Source organism: Scyliorhinus torazame, chromosome 15 (assembly GCF_047496885.1).
Source record: "Scyliorhinus torazame isolate Kashiwa2021f chromosome 15, sScyTor2.1, whole genome shotgun sequence".
Lineage (NCBI taxonomy): Eukaryota > Metazoa > Chordata > Chondrichthyes > Carcharhiniformes > Scyliorhinidae > Scyliorhinus > Scyliorhinus torazame.
This window is the reverse complement of record NC_092721.1, coordinates 155576865-155594975: the sequence shown is the minus strand read 5'-3', so window position 1 is coordinate 155594975 and position 18111 is coordinate 155576865. Positions and strand designations below refer to the sequence as shown.

General features: G+C 43.9%; 1 protein-coding gene across 3 annotated transcripts in view; it reads right to left on the bottom strand.

The window, feature by feature from the left end:
* wdr95 (WD40 repeat domain 95) overlaps positions 1 to 18111 on the bottom strand; it is a 220449-nt gene that overhangs the window by 39469 nt on the left and 162869 nt on the right. For all 3 annotated transcript variants that reach the window (XR_011935212.1, XM_072476980.1, XM_072476981.1), the window contains exons 17-20: positions 9545 to 9651; positions 9383 to 9462; positions 4899 to 4950; positions 1267 to 1312 (exon numbers count right to left, since the gene is read on the bottom strand). Coding sequence is in view for 2 of the 3 variants with exons in the window: in XM_072476980.1 (XP_072333081.1) it covers positions 1267 to 1312; positions 4899 to 4950; positions 9383 to 9462; positions 9545 to 9651 (285 nt within the window). In the remaining variant the exon portion in view is untranslated. The remainder of the gene's footprint in view (positions 1 to 1266; positions 1313 to 4898; positions 4951 to 9382; positions 9463 to 9544; positions 9652 to 18111) is intronic.

Below are 18111 nucleotides of genomic sequence, written 5' to 3'. Positions count from 1 at the left end.
AAGTGGCAGTTTAGCATGACCAATCCACCTAACCTGCACTTCTTTGGACTGTGGAAGGTAACCTGAGTACCTGGAGGAAACCCACGCAGACACGGAGAGAAACCCAAACCAGAATTGAACCTGGGACCCTGGAGCTGTGAGGCAGCAGTGCTAACCACTGTGCCACCCTCACTGTGCCACCATGCCTTGGAGAAGAGAAGGTTAAAAAGAGATTTTATAGAGGTTAGACAGCTGGTTTATGTTGCAGAGCGAGGCCAGCAGCGTGGGTTCAATTCCTGTACCGACTGATGTCATTCATAAAGGCCTTGACCCACACCTGAGGTATGGTGATCCTCAGGTTAAATCACCACCAGTCAACTCTCCCTATGGTCAACAGCCGATGGTCATCTGGGACTATGGTGACTTTACCTTTCCCTTATCATTGATCCAGTGAAGAAACACAGTGAACTGATTCCAATAGTTCAGAAGATGCAAAACGACAAAGCTAGTCAAGATATCGGGCTGAATTCTCCGCCATTAGGATGCGCCGTTTCGCCAGCAGCCCGGGGGGTTCCGGACAGAGTGGGGCTGTCCCACAATGGGAAACCCCACTGACCAGCCAGTGAAACGGAGAATCCTGACAGCGTGCTGAACCAGAAATCTGGCAGGGCGGAGAAACCCGCCCATCATGTTCAAGGCAGATACGATCGACAACAACTTAAAATCCATGTTCTTTTTTGGCAAAGGTGATTCTGCTATTGTACAAGTATCGAGGCAGCAGCATGAGGAAGCAGTCAAGGGTACAAGAACAGGGGAAGAAAAGTGATCAACTGGAAGCTAACAGGAACTACGGAAACATGTACATATATAAGTGTTACCAATTGGACAGGATGGAAATGTTATGGTCCTCGCTTCTGCTCACTATCTAACGATCCCTGCTGGAAATGTGCGCAGCTGGACACTGGACACCATAAGGTTTGAACTCTGCTGTAAGTCCTACAAAACCTTGCAACACTGTAGCAAGTCAAAACGGTAACCACTGTCAAAGGGACAAGGCTGGGAATATTACTGCAATCAAGTAAATCAATGGTCCAGCTGTGCGAGACATCTCTGAAGTAAAGCCAGCAACAAGAAAGTAAAAAATGGTTGACCATGTAGTAGACAACATTGAGAAGTATATAATCAAACCTATATGAACAAAATGTTTTGCAGCAAAGAGCATGAAACTACCAGGATATAATAGTCAGCAAACATGCCACTACATATATGTACATGCACATTACTCACACAGTATATGTTAATTCTTCTATCCCAGCCAACAGCAAGCACATATCTGCAAAGAAATTGAATGTATGTTGTTGAGAAAATGAATTGCAGCTTCAAGCATAATGCCAAAGCAAACTGTTCATTCTAGGACTTGGCTGGTTTAGACAGCACGTTCTCAGATCAGTCCCTGGTAAAAAGAAATGTTAAAAAAACATAGCTTTTTACACCATTTAAGGATGCCATGTGCAGTTCGGACACCCATTTAAAGAAGTGAAATTAAAACTAGAGAAAGCACATGGAATCATAGAGACCTACAGCACAGAAGGAGGCCATTCAGTCTGTAGTGTTCATGCTAGATCTGTGTGAAAGCAGTCAGACATGGCTGTTTACCTTGTCCATAATGGTGTAAGTTCCTCACTGTTCAGTTTCCTTTTCAAATTCTTTATGGGATCAGCTTTCAACATCTTTTCAGGTCGAAGCCGACAATTCTCCAACTAAAAAATATTCTCATCTTCCTTATTGATTTTCTTTGCCAATTGTTTGAATCTATGAATCCTAGTTATTCACCCATTTGCTCGAGTGAAAGGTTTTCACCGAGGCAGAGAGGGAAAAATCTATCTGTCGTGATCTGTATATCTGTGTATATTAAGCACGGGGTCAATGTAGATGCAATACAACTGAGCAATCACGAGAGGGAGCACGGGAGGTATAAAAACACACGATCAGGAAGTCAGGTCACACTTCACAGGAATGGGAGCTGGTAGCAAGACACAGACAGGCAGCTCAAATGTAACTTAAAGTTAATCACTGAAGAGAAAACAAACTCACAATAAAGCATCTACTTCAACTTCAAGACTACGAGTGTTATTAAGACACAAGGAACAACACATGGTACCAGGACCGGCTTCAGAAAGCTAACGATAAGATTACACAGGCTGCGGACACAGAAAGAACAAAATGGCAAGAAAGACGTTGGAAGACTTCGCTGATTTACTGCAATTTGGACCTCCACCACAGCTGGAAACAACCGGTAATTTAAATAATGACTGGAAAAAATTTAAACAAATGTTCGATATATATCATAGCTAATGATTTAAAAGCAGCCTCAGAAGAAATGAAAATTGCTCTGCTCATCGCAGGACATAAAGCTAGAGAAATATATAATTACTTTAAATACTTGAAAGGTGAAGACAGCACCAAATTAGAAGTAATACTAAAAAAATTTGAAGAGCACTGTATGGAGTTTGAACAGTACTGTATGCTCAGAGACCAAATTGCACAGGGAATGAGTGATGCAAAACTCAAACAATCACTACCAGAACAGAAAGGGTTCAGTCTAGAAATCGTGAGTGAAAAGTCCAGATCGAGAGGAAAAAGGAACTTTATGTACAAAGCAAAAACGCTGAAATCCACTCCAAAATGGCGTCTGAGACATTTTACAATCTCCGTGGAACAAAAGACGAAAATCTGCATCTACGCATGAGCAGGAAACAGAAGCCGTGCATGCGCAGTTAAAACCAGCCGTTTTGCCTTCTGCGCATGCGCACGCCGCGCATACGCAGTGCAAAGAAAAGATCGCATCATTCGAAGATGGGTCTGCGCATGCGGGTAAAGGAAGATCGATGTGCGCATGCACAATCGAGACCCACGCATGACGTCTCGAACGTCATGACGTCAGAGGACCCTGACCACGCCCACTTAAAAGGGAAATGCCTGAAAATTGAAAACAAAAAACTTAAAGCTGTAAAACCGACGTTTCTTACCTCAAAAGGCAGAACAATGCCTGAACGGTTACCAGCAGTGGAACATAAATTTCACAACACCCAGGAACAAGCAGTCTGCACCCCCCAAAGTGAAGAGAACAATAAAAACACATCCGAAACAAAAAAAGATGATTTGTTTTTCAAACAATGCTACTCAGACATGGCTGAGTTATTCGGATATGCTGATCACAGCATCAGCAACACGGTTGCAAAGCTCAACACGACTCTACTCATGGTAGTTGAATCCAATACCATGATGCCATGGCAGATCGTCGAGACATTGGATGACAGCAATACCCATGACGAAGACGACACCACACAAAGAGCACAGAACGACTCCGTTGAGAGAGCACAGAAAGACTCCACAGAGGGAGCGATGCAAGCCTCCATGGACAGCTCATTGACAGACTCCAAAATGGAAGCAAACAAACACTCCATTGCGAACGCCATGCATGAGCAAGACCAGGATGGTCAACCCACCGTATCTGAGCAACCACAAGCAGACTATGAAAGTCTGCCAAGCTCACATAATCAAGAAGAAGACAATGTAAGTCTACCCACTGCATGCGAAAACAGTGACAATGTCATCACACTCGACATACAGGAGGTGCAGGATCACAGCGAGACTGACAGATTTCAGCTCGTCTGTACAGAAGCACAGAGTAGGGCTACTCATGAGTCCAGAGAGACCACGTCAATAGAAATCTTGAAGATTTTGACTCCAGAAGAGGAGCACCAAGACTCACAAGAGAATGAAATCTTGAAGATTTTGACTCCAGAAGAGGAGCACCAAGACCAACAAGAAAATTAAATCGGGAAGATTTTCACTCCAGAAGAGGAGCACCAACAATGCAAAGAAGAGGAATCAAATCCACCACAAATGACTGATGTCACCAACTTCAATGCAACATCAGACCATTCTCGAGACGAAATGCTCAAGGTAACAGATACCACAAAGGGCACTCGCACCAATTACGCATATTATCCACACGGAACACTCATTGAGCGCAACAAGAAAAACAAAAACCACAAGAAGCACAGCAGAAACGAGAACAACAACAGCAAGAACAAAAACAACATGAAGTGCAACAAGAACAACAAAAACCGCAAGAACCACTGCAGAAATAAGAACACAGCAACAACAAAAACTGCAATCACAACAACAAAAACCACAAGAACAAAAGCAACAAGAAGCATAACAACTGTGGGAGGAAACCGGAGCACCCGGAAGAAACCCACGCAGACACGGGGAGAACGTGCAGACTCCGCACAGACAGTGACCCAGCAGGAAATCAAACCTGGGACCCTGGCGCTGTGAAGCCATAGTGCTAATCACTTGTGCTACCGTGCTGCCCCGTATTTGCTTTGTTTGGTCCTTGTTCTGTACTGTAACCAATGACTTATTTGTCATTGTACTGTGTACTGCTTTGCATTCACTGTAACTATCTATTATTCTTTTTTGTATACTGTGTACATACTGTGTACGTTCCCTTGGCCGCAGAAAAATACTTTTCACTGTAGTTCGGTACATGTGACAATAAATCAATCAATCGAGCCCTTTAATCAACTGCAGCATTTTAAATACTGAAGCTGGTACTCAATTTCCCTCCCTCCAAGCTGTGATAAGTCCATGACCTCTAGAAACTCATCCTGAATAATTAATAAGGGCTAGTCAAGGATGTTTTGTGGGGATTGGCTGCAGCATTACACCAGATGCAGAAGTCCTGCCAATGGGACGAGATTCCAACCATGCTCCACCTCCCTGCATATACCTATACAGGCTTACAAATGAAACAGAAGGGCAGCAAATACCTGCAGAAGCATTTGCAGAAAAGAGTCATGTACTGTTAAAGATGTCGGAGGATATTTTGTCAAACGCATCTTACTCACTTATGTTTGTGCATCTCCACGTAGATGCAGTCACAGATTTCACCACATCTCTCTGTAACAAGGAAAACTTAGAGTTTGTTACATTTCATTCAATGTGGACATTTCTGCGTATTAAATTATTTTTGTAATATTCAGAAATGAGCGTATATTTTATGTAATTGCTTTGCAAACAATTTGAGATATTGTTGCTCCATGTGAATGTCATTTTGTGATGTGAGACATTCAGACTGTTTCACATTGTCTTATAAAACAGAAAATGCAAAATCATTAAATATGCACTTTTGGTTTTATTCTGGGCCGCTGCATGAACCTAAAATCATCATTTATGAGTGAGCTCCCATGGAGTGCTCAAATCAGGTATATTCTCCAGGTGAAACAGAGTCATAGAGTACACAGATGTAATTTACTCCACATTTTAAGATCATCCATTCTGTCCTTAGTCTCATCTATATTCTTTATAAAGAGACGCGATTTAATTGTTCTGTGCGGGATTAGCGGGGTCGTTCCCGGGGCTAACGGCACTTTTTTGGCCCCTGACAGGGAATGTCACCCCCCCAACCCCATATTCAAAATTCTGAATTTTATTTGCGGGTGAAATGAATATACTCAATTGATGAGGGATGAGTGACAATCAGAATGTTCCAGCCTTTAGTAACTCAAATTAGGGAGTTTTGATGTGTTGAAAGAGACTTGATTTACTTTTAGCCCCCCTTTATAATAACGTATTTCACTCCCTATTTATTATCATGTTTATCTTTTCTGCCGCATCCATAAACTAATAGATGTCCAACCTTTTTACCCATAAGATGTATGAGTAGATGTAGGCAATTCGGCCCATCGTGTCTGCTCCGCCATTCAATGAGATCATGACTGAGCGGAAATGAGTCTCCCCAACTCCACTTTCCCGCCTTATCTCCACAGCCTTGGATTCCTTTGCTGATTAAAAATCTGTCTATCTCAGCCTTGAACATACTGAGACCCTGCCTCTACAACCCTCTGTGGCAAAGAATTCCACAAATTATCTACTCTATGAGAGAAGAAATCCCTCCTCATTACTGTCTTAAATAATACCCATGTAGTCTAACATAGGAGAGCCTGTCGAGGAATATAATAGGAATGATGTCAGTATCTGCAACAAGGCTGCAGATGAATGCAATCCCAGGCTCTGTTTTCCAAATACTTTGTTCTTGACTGTACATCTGAGCAGGCACTTATACTACATATGGCTACATTAATTGTATAAACATGGACATGCCATTTAAGGTCAAAAGATAGGTTTATAACTTGATGAGTGGACTTCAGGTCATTTAAGTTGACCACATTTCCCAACTTTTCAAGGGACAGCTACTGCGTGTCCTTGATAAGTATGTAAATGTCAGGCAGGGAGGAAGTGGTCGAGCGAGGGAACCGTGGTTTACTAAAGTAGTTGAATCACTTGTCAAGAGGAAGAAGGAGGCTTATGTAAAGATGAGACGTGAAGGTTCAGTTCGGGCGCTCGAGAGTTACAAGTTAGCTAGGAAGGACCTAAAGAGAGAGCTAAGGAGAGCCAGGAGGGGACATGAGAAGTCTTTGGCAGGTAGGAGCAAGGATAACCCTAAAGCTTTCTATAGGTATGTCAGGAATAAAAGAATGACTAGGGTAAGAGTAGGGCCAGTCAAGGACAGTAGTGGGAAGTTGTGCATGGAGTCCGAGGAGATAGGGGAGGTGCCAAATGAATATTTTTCGTCAGTATTCACACAGGAAAAAGACAATGTTGTTGAGGAGAACACTGAGATACAGGCTACTAGACTAGATGGGGTTGAGGTTCATAAGGAGGAGGTGTTAGCAATTCTGGAAAGTGTGAAAACAGATAAGTCCCCTGGGCCAGATGGGATTTATCCTAGGATTCTCTGGGAAGCTAGGGAGGAGATTGCTGAGCCTTTGGCTTTGATATTTATGTCGTCATTGTCTACAGGAATAGTGCCAGAAGACTGGAGGATAGCAAATGTTGTCCCCTTGTTCAAGAAGAGGAGTAGAGACAACCCCGGTAACTATAGACCAGTGAGCCTTACTTCTGTTGTGGGCAAAGTCTTGGAAAGGTTTATAAAAGATAGGATATATAATCATCTAGAAAGGAATAATTTGATTAGGGATAGTCAACACGGTCTTGTGAAGGATAGATCGTGCCTCACAAACCTTATTGAGTTCTTTGAGAAGGTGACCAAACAAGTGGACAAGGGTAAAGCAGTTGATGTGGTGTACATGGATTTCAGTAAAGCGTAGCTGTAGGAAGACAGAGGGTGGTGGTTGATGGGAAATATTCAGCCTGGAGTTCAGTTACTAGTGGTGTACCACAAGGATCTGTTTTGGGGCCATTGCTCTTTGTCATTTTTATAAATGACCTGGAGGAGGGCGTAGAAGGATGGGTGAGTAAATTTGCAGATGACACTAAAGTTGGTGGAGTTGTGGACAGTGCGGAAGGATGTTGCAGGTTATAGAGGGACATAGATAAGCTGCAGAGCTGCGCTGAGAGGTGGCAAATGGAGTTTAATGCAGAAAAGTGTGAGGTGATTCATTTTGGAAGGAGTAACAGGAATACAGACTACAGGGCTAATGGTAAGATTCTTGGTAGTGCGGATGAGCAGAGAGATCTCGGTGTCCATGTTCATAGATCCCAGGTTGATAGGGTTGTTAAGAAGGCGTACGGTGTGTTAGCTTTTATTGGTAGAGGGATTGAATTTCGGAGCCATGAGGTCATGTTGCAGCTGTACAAAACTCTGGTGGTCCGCATTTGGAGTATTGTGTGTAGTTCTGGTCGCCGCATTATAGGAAAGATGTGGAAGCATTGGAAAGGGTGCAGAGGAGATTTACCAGGATGTTGCCTGGTATGGAAGGAAGATCTTATGAGGAATGGCTGAGGGACTTAAGACTGTTTTCGTTAGAGAGAAGAAGGTTAAGAGGTTATTTGAGGCATACAAGATGATCAGAGGATTAGATAGGGTGGACAGTGAGAGCCTTTTTCCTCGGAAGGTGATGGCTAGCACGAGGGGACATAGCTTTAAATTGAGGGGAGATAGATATAGGACAGATGTCAGAGGTAGGTTCTTTACTCAGAGAGTAGTAAGGGCATGGAATGTCCTGCCTGCAACAGTAGTGGACTCGCCAACATTAAGGGCATTTAAATGGTCTTTGGATAGACATATGGATGATAAGGGAATAGTGTAGATGGGCTTTAGATTGGTTTCACAAGTCAGCGCAACATCGAGGGCCGAAGGGCCTGTACTGCGCTGTAATGTTCTATGTTCTATGTTCTAACTCCTACTACCTCCTGAATACTGTCCCTACTCTTCCAGAAAAACAAAGACCTTTCCAGCATAATGATTCTCTTGATTCTCTTGAAAGGAAAAACCGTTTCATGCATAAAGAGTTTGACTTTGAAGGAAACAGGTGTCATGGAAGGGGGAAGAAAACAACACCTTATTTAGACAAAAAGGGAGGGGGGAATATAATAACAAAGTGTTTTATAAAGTGAGGACTCAGCTGCGGATTAGAATGGAATGAAACCAAACCTCTCAGAACTAATCTTTTGAAGCGGATTAAATTTTAGCTCCAGATTATTGGTAACCAAGATTCATCATCTGCTATCTGCTTGGAAAGCAATGTCATATTATGTATTTAATATGGATTATTTATGTTGCAGTGGTGGTAGTTCATTGATGAGATCTTGAGGCTTGAGTGTTTAATCAGAAACACCTTTATTGGGAGGCTTTAATTATTTACCGATCCAAGTATGGTATGGCATGGTTCAGCTCCCATCATGAAGGCGAGCTGCTTGGAGTTCTGTTCTAGACTGTTCTCTGACGATGTGACTACATACATCATACAATGGGCAGTGCACTCTCTAGTCCCATGTTAACCCTTGCTCTGCTGATCACCATTACAGTATAATGCATGCAGGCACCCCTACCTCCAGCTGCACTCACCACCCCGATAAGTTAATTGTAAGTGAGCTTATAGGCGATAAGTTAATTGTAGGTGAGCTTATAGTTTTTGATTACATTGTTGTTGGGTACATTAACTGTTTTGTTACATGCTGGTCACTTTGCTGATCTGACCCACCTAAAGTAAGATTGTATTTGTAGTGCAACCTAATGCCAAATGAACAGCTAATTATTTAAACTAAGCTATTTATTACTATGACAAACCACATTCGACCCTAAGCCATGAATCCCTGGCCAATGAACTGCATTCTGATCTGCTAAGGATAGCGATCAGTGGAAAGTTCTCAAGTTCCGATCCTATCTATTGGAACAGTAATTGGTGAACCAGTTGCATCTGTTGTCCTCCACGCGGCTAGTTGGAGGTCTTCATCCATATTACCTAGCAGTGTAAAACAATTCATGCATTTTGAAGTCAAAGCTAACATCCTGTAGGGTAGATATCCCAACTCCCATTGTCTTGAATCTAAATCTCGAAGAAGAAAAGCCCTTGCTAACATAATTTACCTTTCTTTAGTATTCTCAAACAGTGGCCATTGTTAGGATTCCAGATCTTCAAACACCCATCTCTTCCTCCTGTAATTAGTCTACAGGAAAAAAAGATTATTGTGAATTTTCCTGTCATTAAGTCAACAAATAATTCATATGCACAAAGTAATAAATCCTCACCTCCTTCCACTGTCATCAAATGTCATGCAGCAAATGGCAGAATCATCATGAGCTCCACTAAATTCAAACGTAAGGTTTCCTGTGTCAAGGTCCCAGACTTTGATTACCTCAATAAAACGCACATATTTAATGTTTCACTTTGCTTCACTTATCAATAAGACTTTCAATGACTTCTCAAAAACCTAAATTCAGTTATAACTTTATGAATTAATTTTAACATTTTGGTTAAGCCAGCAGGCCTCTCATGACATTGGTCACAGAGAGTCAAGGGTGTCCCTTCTAACTTCTATCTGCTGTGTATGACCAGCTGCTTGCACTGTGTGGCTCCTTGAAACTGTTACAGTTCATGCGCAGCCATGGATGTGCGCCTCTCAAAGAGAACGTTGTTCGTAAGTAACCTGTTTGTTTGTTTCCCAGTATATTCCCAGTTGCTGCCCACCTGCACAACTTAGAACACACAAGAAATAGAAGCAGGAGTAGGCCACCATGCTCTTCAAACCTGCCCGCCACTTATACAATCATAGCTGATCTATGTCAGCCTCAACTAATTTTCAGTACCATTTCCCCATAGCCCTCTATTCCTCAATCTATCAAATATTCATCAACCTCCACCTTTTAAAAAAATATTTTTATTCTCCTTTTTCACATTTTCTCCCAAATTTACACTCAACAATAAACAATAATCAGTAACGAATGCAATGTCAATCCCCATATCAATAACAACAATCCCATCCTCCCACCACACCCCCAAACATTAGCCCGCATGTTAACATAAACAAATGATAAAAAGGAATCAGGAATCGCCCATAGTCACCATTAACATATACCAACCCCCAACCCCCCCCCCCCCCCCCCCCCCCCCCGCCCCCAATGTTCGATGTAATCCAATTCTCGAAAGTGCATAATGAATAACGCCTATGAATTGTAAAACCCCTTCATCCATCCCCTCAGTTCAAATTTGACCTTCTCAAGTGTCAGGAATTCCAGCAGGTCCCTCCGCCATGCCAGGGCACAGGGTGGAGAGGTTGATCTCCACACTAACAGGATCCGCCTTTGGGCGATCAACGAGGTGGGAAGACTACAATATCTGTCTCCGCGCCCGTTTCCAACCCCGGCTGGTCTGACACCCCGAATATGGCCTCCCGAGGGCCCGGGTCCAGGTTCACGTGCGCCGCTTTAGAGATTACCCTAAAAACCTCCTTCCAGTAATCCAGTAATCCTCCAGTTTTGGACAGGACCAAAACATATGAACGTGGTTTGCATCCAGTCTGTTCCCCCGCAACGTTCACTCACATCTTCTACCCCCTCAAAGAGCCGGCTCATCCTCGCCCTCGTAAGGTGTGCTCTATACACCAGCTTCAGCTGTATCAGCCCCAACCTCGCACACGAGGTGGAGGCGTTCACCCTCTGGAGCACCTCACACCAGAATCCTTCCTTCATACCCTCTCCCAACTCTTCCTCCCACTTTGCCTTGATCCCTTCCAGCAGTCTTCTCTTCCAAAATAGCCCATAAACCACCGATACTACCCCCTTCTCTAGTTCCCCTATCGTCAGCTCCTCCTCCAGCAACGTGGAAGCCGGCTCTACTGGGAAGCTCTGTATCTCCTTTCTGGCAAAGTCTCAAACCTGCATGTATCTAAATATTCCCCCCTGCTCCAGCCCATACTTCGTTCCCAGCTCCTTCAATCCAGCAAACTGACCCCAAGAAACAAATCTTTTAGTGTCCTAATATCTTTCTCCTCCCATCTCCGATAAATTTACATCCCACTTCCCTGGCTCAAATGTATGGTTACCCCAAATCGGCATTTCCCTTGACCCTGCCCCCAACCCGAAATGCTGGCGAAACTGCCGCCAAATTCTCAACGAAGCTATTACTACCGGACTCCCTGAGTATCTCCCCGGGGCCGTCGGGAGCGGCACTGTTGCTAGTGCTTTCAATCCCGACCCCCTACACAAACTCTCCTCCATTCTGACCCATTGGGAGTCAACTCCTCTGACCCAGCTCCATACCTTCTCCACATTCTCCGCCCAGTAATAATACATCAGGTTCCGAAGACCCAAACCCCCTGCCTGCCTTCCTCTCTGTAGTAGCACCTTTCTAACTCTGGCCACCTTCCCTCCCCATATGAACAAGGTAATCATCCCTTCAATCTCTCTAAAAAATGCCTTTGGCAGGAAAATCGGCAGGCATTGGAAAATAAACAGGAATTGCGACAACACATTAATTTTAATCGCCTGTACCCAACCCGCCAGTGACAGAGGGAGACCATCCCACCTTGCCAGATCAGTTTTCATCCTCCCCACCAAACTAGAAATGTTGTACCTACGGAGCCACCCCCCCCCCCCCTCAATCCCGAGCAACCTGTACCCCCAGGTATCTAAAGTGAGTCCCTGCCCTACGGAATGGCAGCCCCCCACACCCCTCCCCCCACCCCTGGCCAAGACACCACAAAATATTCACTCTTGTCTAGATTTAATTTGTACCCCGAGAAGGACCCAAACACCCGAAGCAGCTCCAATATTCCCCCTATTGCCACATTCGGTTCCGCCACGTATACTAACAAGTCATCGGCATATAAGGACACCCTATGCTCTATCCCCCACCCTGCCCCCCGCACGATCCCTTTCCATACTCCCAAACTTCTTAACTTGATGGCCAATGGCTCAATATCCACCTCCACTTTAAATACTTCTAATGATCCAGCCTACACCACCCTCCGGGCAGAGAATTGGAGAGATTCACCACTCGCTGCGAAACATCAGTTTTAAATGACCGGCCCTTTATCTTGTAACTATGTCTCCTTGTTCGAGACTCTCCCACTAGTGAAAACATCTGACCATTTACCCTGTCAAACCCCCTCAGGATCTTATATGTTTGAATAAGATCACCCCTCACTCTTCTAATCTCCAAGGCATACAGACCCAGGCTATTTAGTCTCTCTTGATAGAACAACCCTCTCATCCCAGGAATTAGCCTGGTAAATCTCCTTTGGACTGCCTCTAATGTTACTAAATCCTTTTTTAGGTAAGGGGATCAAAACTGTACGCAGTATTTCAGGTGAGGCCTCACCAACACCCTGTGCAATTGCAGCAAAGCCTGCCTATTTTTAAACTCCAACCCCTTTGCAATAAAGACCAAAATGTTGTTTGCCTTAACTACTTGTTGGACCTGCCGACTAACTTTTTGTGATTCATGCACTGGAGCACCTAGATCCCTCTGTACTTCGCTCATCTGCAATCTCTCTCCATTTCGATAATAATCTGCCTTTTGATTCCTCCTTGATAGAAATCAGCTTTTCTGGTTAACTATAGATGAAATAGATAAAAGGTTTAATTGAGAAATCATTAAGAATAATTGACTAAATCATATTAACCATGGGAGTGAGGATAGCCGACTAGCTGGGAACTAATCAGATAAGACTCTAAATTTTCACATTTTGCAAGTTGCTCGAGACTTGCCAGAGAATCCAAGGCCAGTGACAAAAGACTCCATTGTATGCAGATGCCTTCCCAGGCCTGGACAGGTCCATTTCCATGGTAACAGTCAGTCAGGGTCATAATGACTTTTTGAAAACTGTGTTAATCTAATTAATGTTAGAGGCATAATTGGCAAGCCAGGGTATGGAAAATTATACCAAAACATTTATCTCTTAAATTGACAGACAGACAGTTTGGTCAAATTGAGTGAATTAAAAATTAGTTGAAGCCAATCACAGCTTTAAAGAAGGCGAAACTTTAAGATAACGATCTTCTTAAAAATCACTTGTCAGGATGGAAAAATCCATTCCGGAATCAATATAACTTCTTTCTGAAACCTATGCCTTTGCTGCTGCCTTTGCTATCGCCATTTTTCTTTTGTTTAAATCAATCTGTAATTTTGTACTGCGTATTATGATTTGAAGAATTACCACAATTTGTATTTTCGGCTCAACCACTGTATTCGCAAAAGACAATCAATCTGACCTAAGTTTGTATTGTAACCAAAAGTGGACACTCAAGCTGACAATAAAATTCAACGAAACTTTGCCAAAAAACACAGCCTGAATTTCTGTTATTTGGGAACTAAGAAGGGATAACGTATATCCAGGATTCCAAATAGACACACAGATCCAGCACTCCTACAGAAGTGCATGACCTCACACTTCCCCACATTAACCTCCATTTGCCAGGTTTTCGCCCAGTCACTGAGTCAATCTGTATCCTGTTGCAGAATCACAATACCCTCATCACAACATTTCCTTCCACCTGTTTCATATAGAAGAAACATTGGGGAGAAGGCAGGAGAATAGGATTGAGAAACATATTAGCCATGATTGAATGGCAGAGAAGACTTGATGGATCGAATGGCCTAATTCTGCTCCTATGTCTTATGGTCGCAGGATAATAGCAGCAATGATTATACTATGTATGGTACAACACCAGAGTCATTGATTGACAATGACTGAGCTAATCAAATTTAATTTTAAAACATTCTGTGTTTTTTTTACTTCTTTGGGGATTGTAAAACACAACTCTATTTCTGTTTGTTACTCAATAGTTTTGGGTTTCCTTTATTTGATTTTTATATATGCATATATATATGAACTGTCTCTAAACAATATTTCTTCAACTGCTTAATTCCTTACTTTTGAAGAAGATAATAATCAGAAGGAAACGCATGTAAAATGCATCAGTTAAAGGTTGAAAAACACTGATGGGGGGTTCACAGGTGTGAGCGCGGGAGCGGCTGCGTTTTAACGAGTTCCAGCTCTGCTCTCAATCTTTGAGTTTATACTTGCACCCATCTCTATTTTGTCTTTTCTTGGTTTACGTAGTTTACGCAATGTACCGTGTGTTGTTGATCAATGTCTCAGCTCTATTGGGTCAAGGTGATAGGATTTAATCCTCATTGATTTGTGGTAGCTGGAGGGAGTTGAAGTGGAGCCCGCCCTGTCTTTGGTGCCACAGCAGCTTTTGAGAGGATTTCCGCCCTGACAGCTGCTACCAATGAAGTGAATGTGCCTGAATGTCATGGATCTGCGATGTGGGACATCAAAGCCCAATTTCAAGAGTTGCGAGGTGTATTTATGAAGGCAACGGTGGCGCACGACTTGTGACAGAGAGAACATCTTGGTGCAGACCCGCCTCCACAAGGTTGAGGTCCTGTTGCATGGTCTATCCTGGGGGATTCAGCTGAGGACACTGGGAACTGGTGAGGAGCCTGGTGTCTCAGGTGAGATGTAGAAGACTTTCCCAGCCGAGTTTGAGAACTGGTTTCCATGTTTCGGGAGACTCCATTTGGAGGATGAGCAGCTGAAATTCGATGGAGCACATTTAATCCTGCCTCCGAGGACTGGGTTTGGGGTGACCTTCGATCTCTGGTTCTGTGTGCTCCTGTATGGTTCTGTTCCTGATGTCAGTTGAGAGGGGTTGGGGTTGCTTGAGCTGGCCAGGCCATCCCCCAATTCGGGAGCCTGGGCAGTTGAACCGCCTGGGCCCGGTCGAGTCAGCATGTTGGAGGTAATGGTGCTCATGTTCCGATTGTGTGAACCCTTGGAAGATCCTGAAGAATTCTCATTGTTTCAGAACCTGCTTTATCCTAATTTCTCTGTGCACCAGTGGATTGGTTGTTATCCTGATGATTACCTCGTTCCTCAGTTGTTATCATGGACTTTACTCCCTGATAATCATGTTGTTGTCTGTTAATGTTGTAATTTTATCCACTTGAAGGGAAGTAACTACTTCAGGGGTGATGTCCTGCACCATTAGCTATCCTGATTTGATAGAGTTTCATCATGTTGAGCTGAATATTGGTTGCGAGATTTGTGCACATTTCTTTATCCTAATATACCCTCTGGGGGAGGATGAACAGAGTCGGAGGTGGGTGGGGGGGGGGGGGGGTAGATGGCACGGCTAATTCTGTCCTTGTGATGTTCGAGGAAGGTTCCCCCCGTAGTCAGATCTAATTTTTTTTTTTGGCTGCGCCATATTCTTCTTCAGGCCCAGGTGGACTGTACATTATCCTGTTGAGGACTGGGGTCTCTTGAACTTCACTTTGTGTGTGTGTGTTTGGGGTGGGGGGGGGGGGGGGGGGGGGGTGGCGGGCGGTGATCAGTCTTTTCTCCTGATTTGGGTTTCCCTCTTTGACTGTTCTAATATTGTCAGAGCTTTTGTGAGAGAAGCTGGTCTAAATAGCCTTTATTTTTGGTGGTAGGTGGTGTGTCTGATGGGTGGTCCCTCTCAAGAGGGTTTCTTTAGGTGCCGTGTTTAGTATGGGACCGGGCTGGATTAGCTTCGGAGAGGTGTAAGGTCAGGGGTGTCATGGTATTCCTTGGGGCCTGTTCTCCAATCTTTAATTTTCTTTTTGGTTTGGTTTGATGCTGTGCTAGGCCAGGCCTGGTGTTGTGGTCAGTATCCAATTGTTCCTCGGGCAGCTCCCTTGGAGGTTTTGCAGGGTGATCCAATGTGGGTGGCCCACATCTGGAGAGGTGAGGAATTGGGGTAGGTCCGAAGGTACTGTCCAGTGTTCATCGCTGGTTAATTCCTCTTGGGAGTTGGATGGGGCCCACGCGGCGGTTGGTTGGCCGGTTCTCATTTAGTCGGGATATTGTGGATCCGAGTAGTTAGTTCTGAGAGTTCTTGTTCTTCTTCTTCATTCTTTTTCTGACTTGGAGAGGTGTTAAGGATGTTGCTTTTATTTTTCTTACTATTGGTGCCCTTGTGGGCTAGCTGTGGTGATGTTGGAAGGAGGACCTTGGCGGCACGGACTACATTGTCTTTTGGATGGCTGAATCCTCTCTCTTTGGACGGTCTTGGTTGTTTGGGGTGGGGGGTGTTCCTGTGGTTCCGGGGACTGAGGGTATTAGCCCTCCCTCCCAGAGCATTCCCCAGTTTGGGGGCCGCTTTGACGACCCTCCCATCCTGGTGTGGGTTCCCCGCTGTTCTTTCGATTGGGATCAGTCCGTGTTCCCTTTGGTTCTTGGCCCCACGATATCCTGTTGCCTTTTTGAGGGCGGTTATGGTGCTGATGGTTCAATGGCTGTTTTATCCTTGGATCTGGGGGTGGGAGATGAGGTTGTGGAGGATCAGTTCACTGTTCTAGGTTCTTGTTTTTGTTATCTTTGTACTTCCTCCATGGGAGACGCTGGGCTGACAATACAAGATTGGTCATGCCCAGTCCGCCCTCTGACATTTTCCTCGTTCTCTGCCATCTCGGAAGTGTAGGATGGTTGCCTGTTCTGGTTTGGTTATGTAGAAGAGTTTAAATTGGGCTGGAAGAGTTAGTCGATTTCCCCTAAGCACAGCGTATTATTTTCTTCTTCTGTCGTTCTGTTTTATAGGTATGGGTGAGATGTAGGTCGAAAATGTTGCCTGCATCCTGTTCAGGTTTGGACGGGTTATTTATCCGTGGGGGGGAACCCATCAGGGATTTTGTCCCTGATTCATGCGGTCTTGTCCTGTAGCTGCCTTTTTGTATTGGTTTGTTTCATGTGAATTTTTGTAAAAAATTGAAAATTCCAATAAATAGACATGAGAAAAAACAGTGATAATGTAGGAATACTGTGGAGTGAAGAATAGTGATAATGTAGGAGTTTTGTGAAGTGAAGAATAGTGATAATGTAGGAGTCCTGTGGAGTGAAGAATAGTGATAATGTAGGAGTCCTGTGGAGTGAAGAATAGTGATAATGTCAGAGTTTTGTGAAGTGAAGAATAGTGATTATGTAGGAGTCCTGTGGAGTGAAGAATAGTGATAATGTAGGAGTTTTGTGAAGTGAAGAATAGTGATAATGTATTAGTACTGTGGAGTGAAGAGTAGTGATAATGTAGGAGTACTGTGGATTGAAGCATAGTCCTACTCTTTGGTGGTAATTGTTGCCATTTCAGGCTTTGCTAACAACGAAGACCAGAATCAAAGAATGGCTTGCAGCACAGAAGGAGGTTGTCAGACTTATTGAGTCTGTGCCGACTCTTTACAATTTAGCTGGTCCCACTTGAACGTGCTTTCCTGTAGCCCTCCAACAGTTTTCCCTTTTAGTTGTTATCCAATTCCTTTCTGAAAGTAACAATTGGACCTGTCTCCAGCAGCCTTTCAGGCAGTGTTTTCCATTCCAGATCCAAACCATTTGTTGTGAAAAAAAACCACTTTCCTCATATTGCCTTTGTTTCTTTTGAAATTGATGTCCTCTGGTGCTCAGTGCTTCAGCCAATAGGAACAATTTCCCTCGATCTACTTGGCCTAGGCTCCTTATGGTTTTGAATGCCTCAGCCAAATTTCTTCCCAACATTCTCTGCTCTTAAGATAGAACATAGAACATAGAGTGCAGAAGGGGGCCATTCAGCCCGTCGAGTCTGCACCGACCCACTTAAGGCCTCACTTCCACCCTGTCCCCGTGACCCAATAACCCCATCTAAACATTTTGGTCACTAAGGGCAATTTATCATGGCCAATCCACCTAACCTGCACATCTTTGGATTGTGGGAGGAAAGCGGAGCACCCGGAGGAAACAAAGGTAGAGGTCAGCAATTTATTTTCACCTGAACAACTACTTTTAAGAAAAGAATTGCACAAAATAAATTTGATTGGCAAC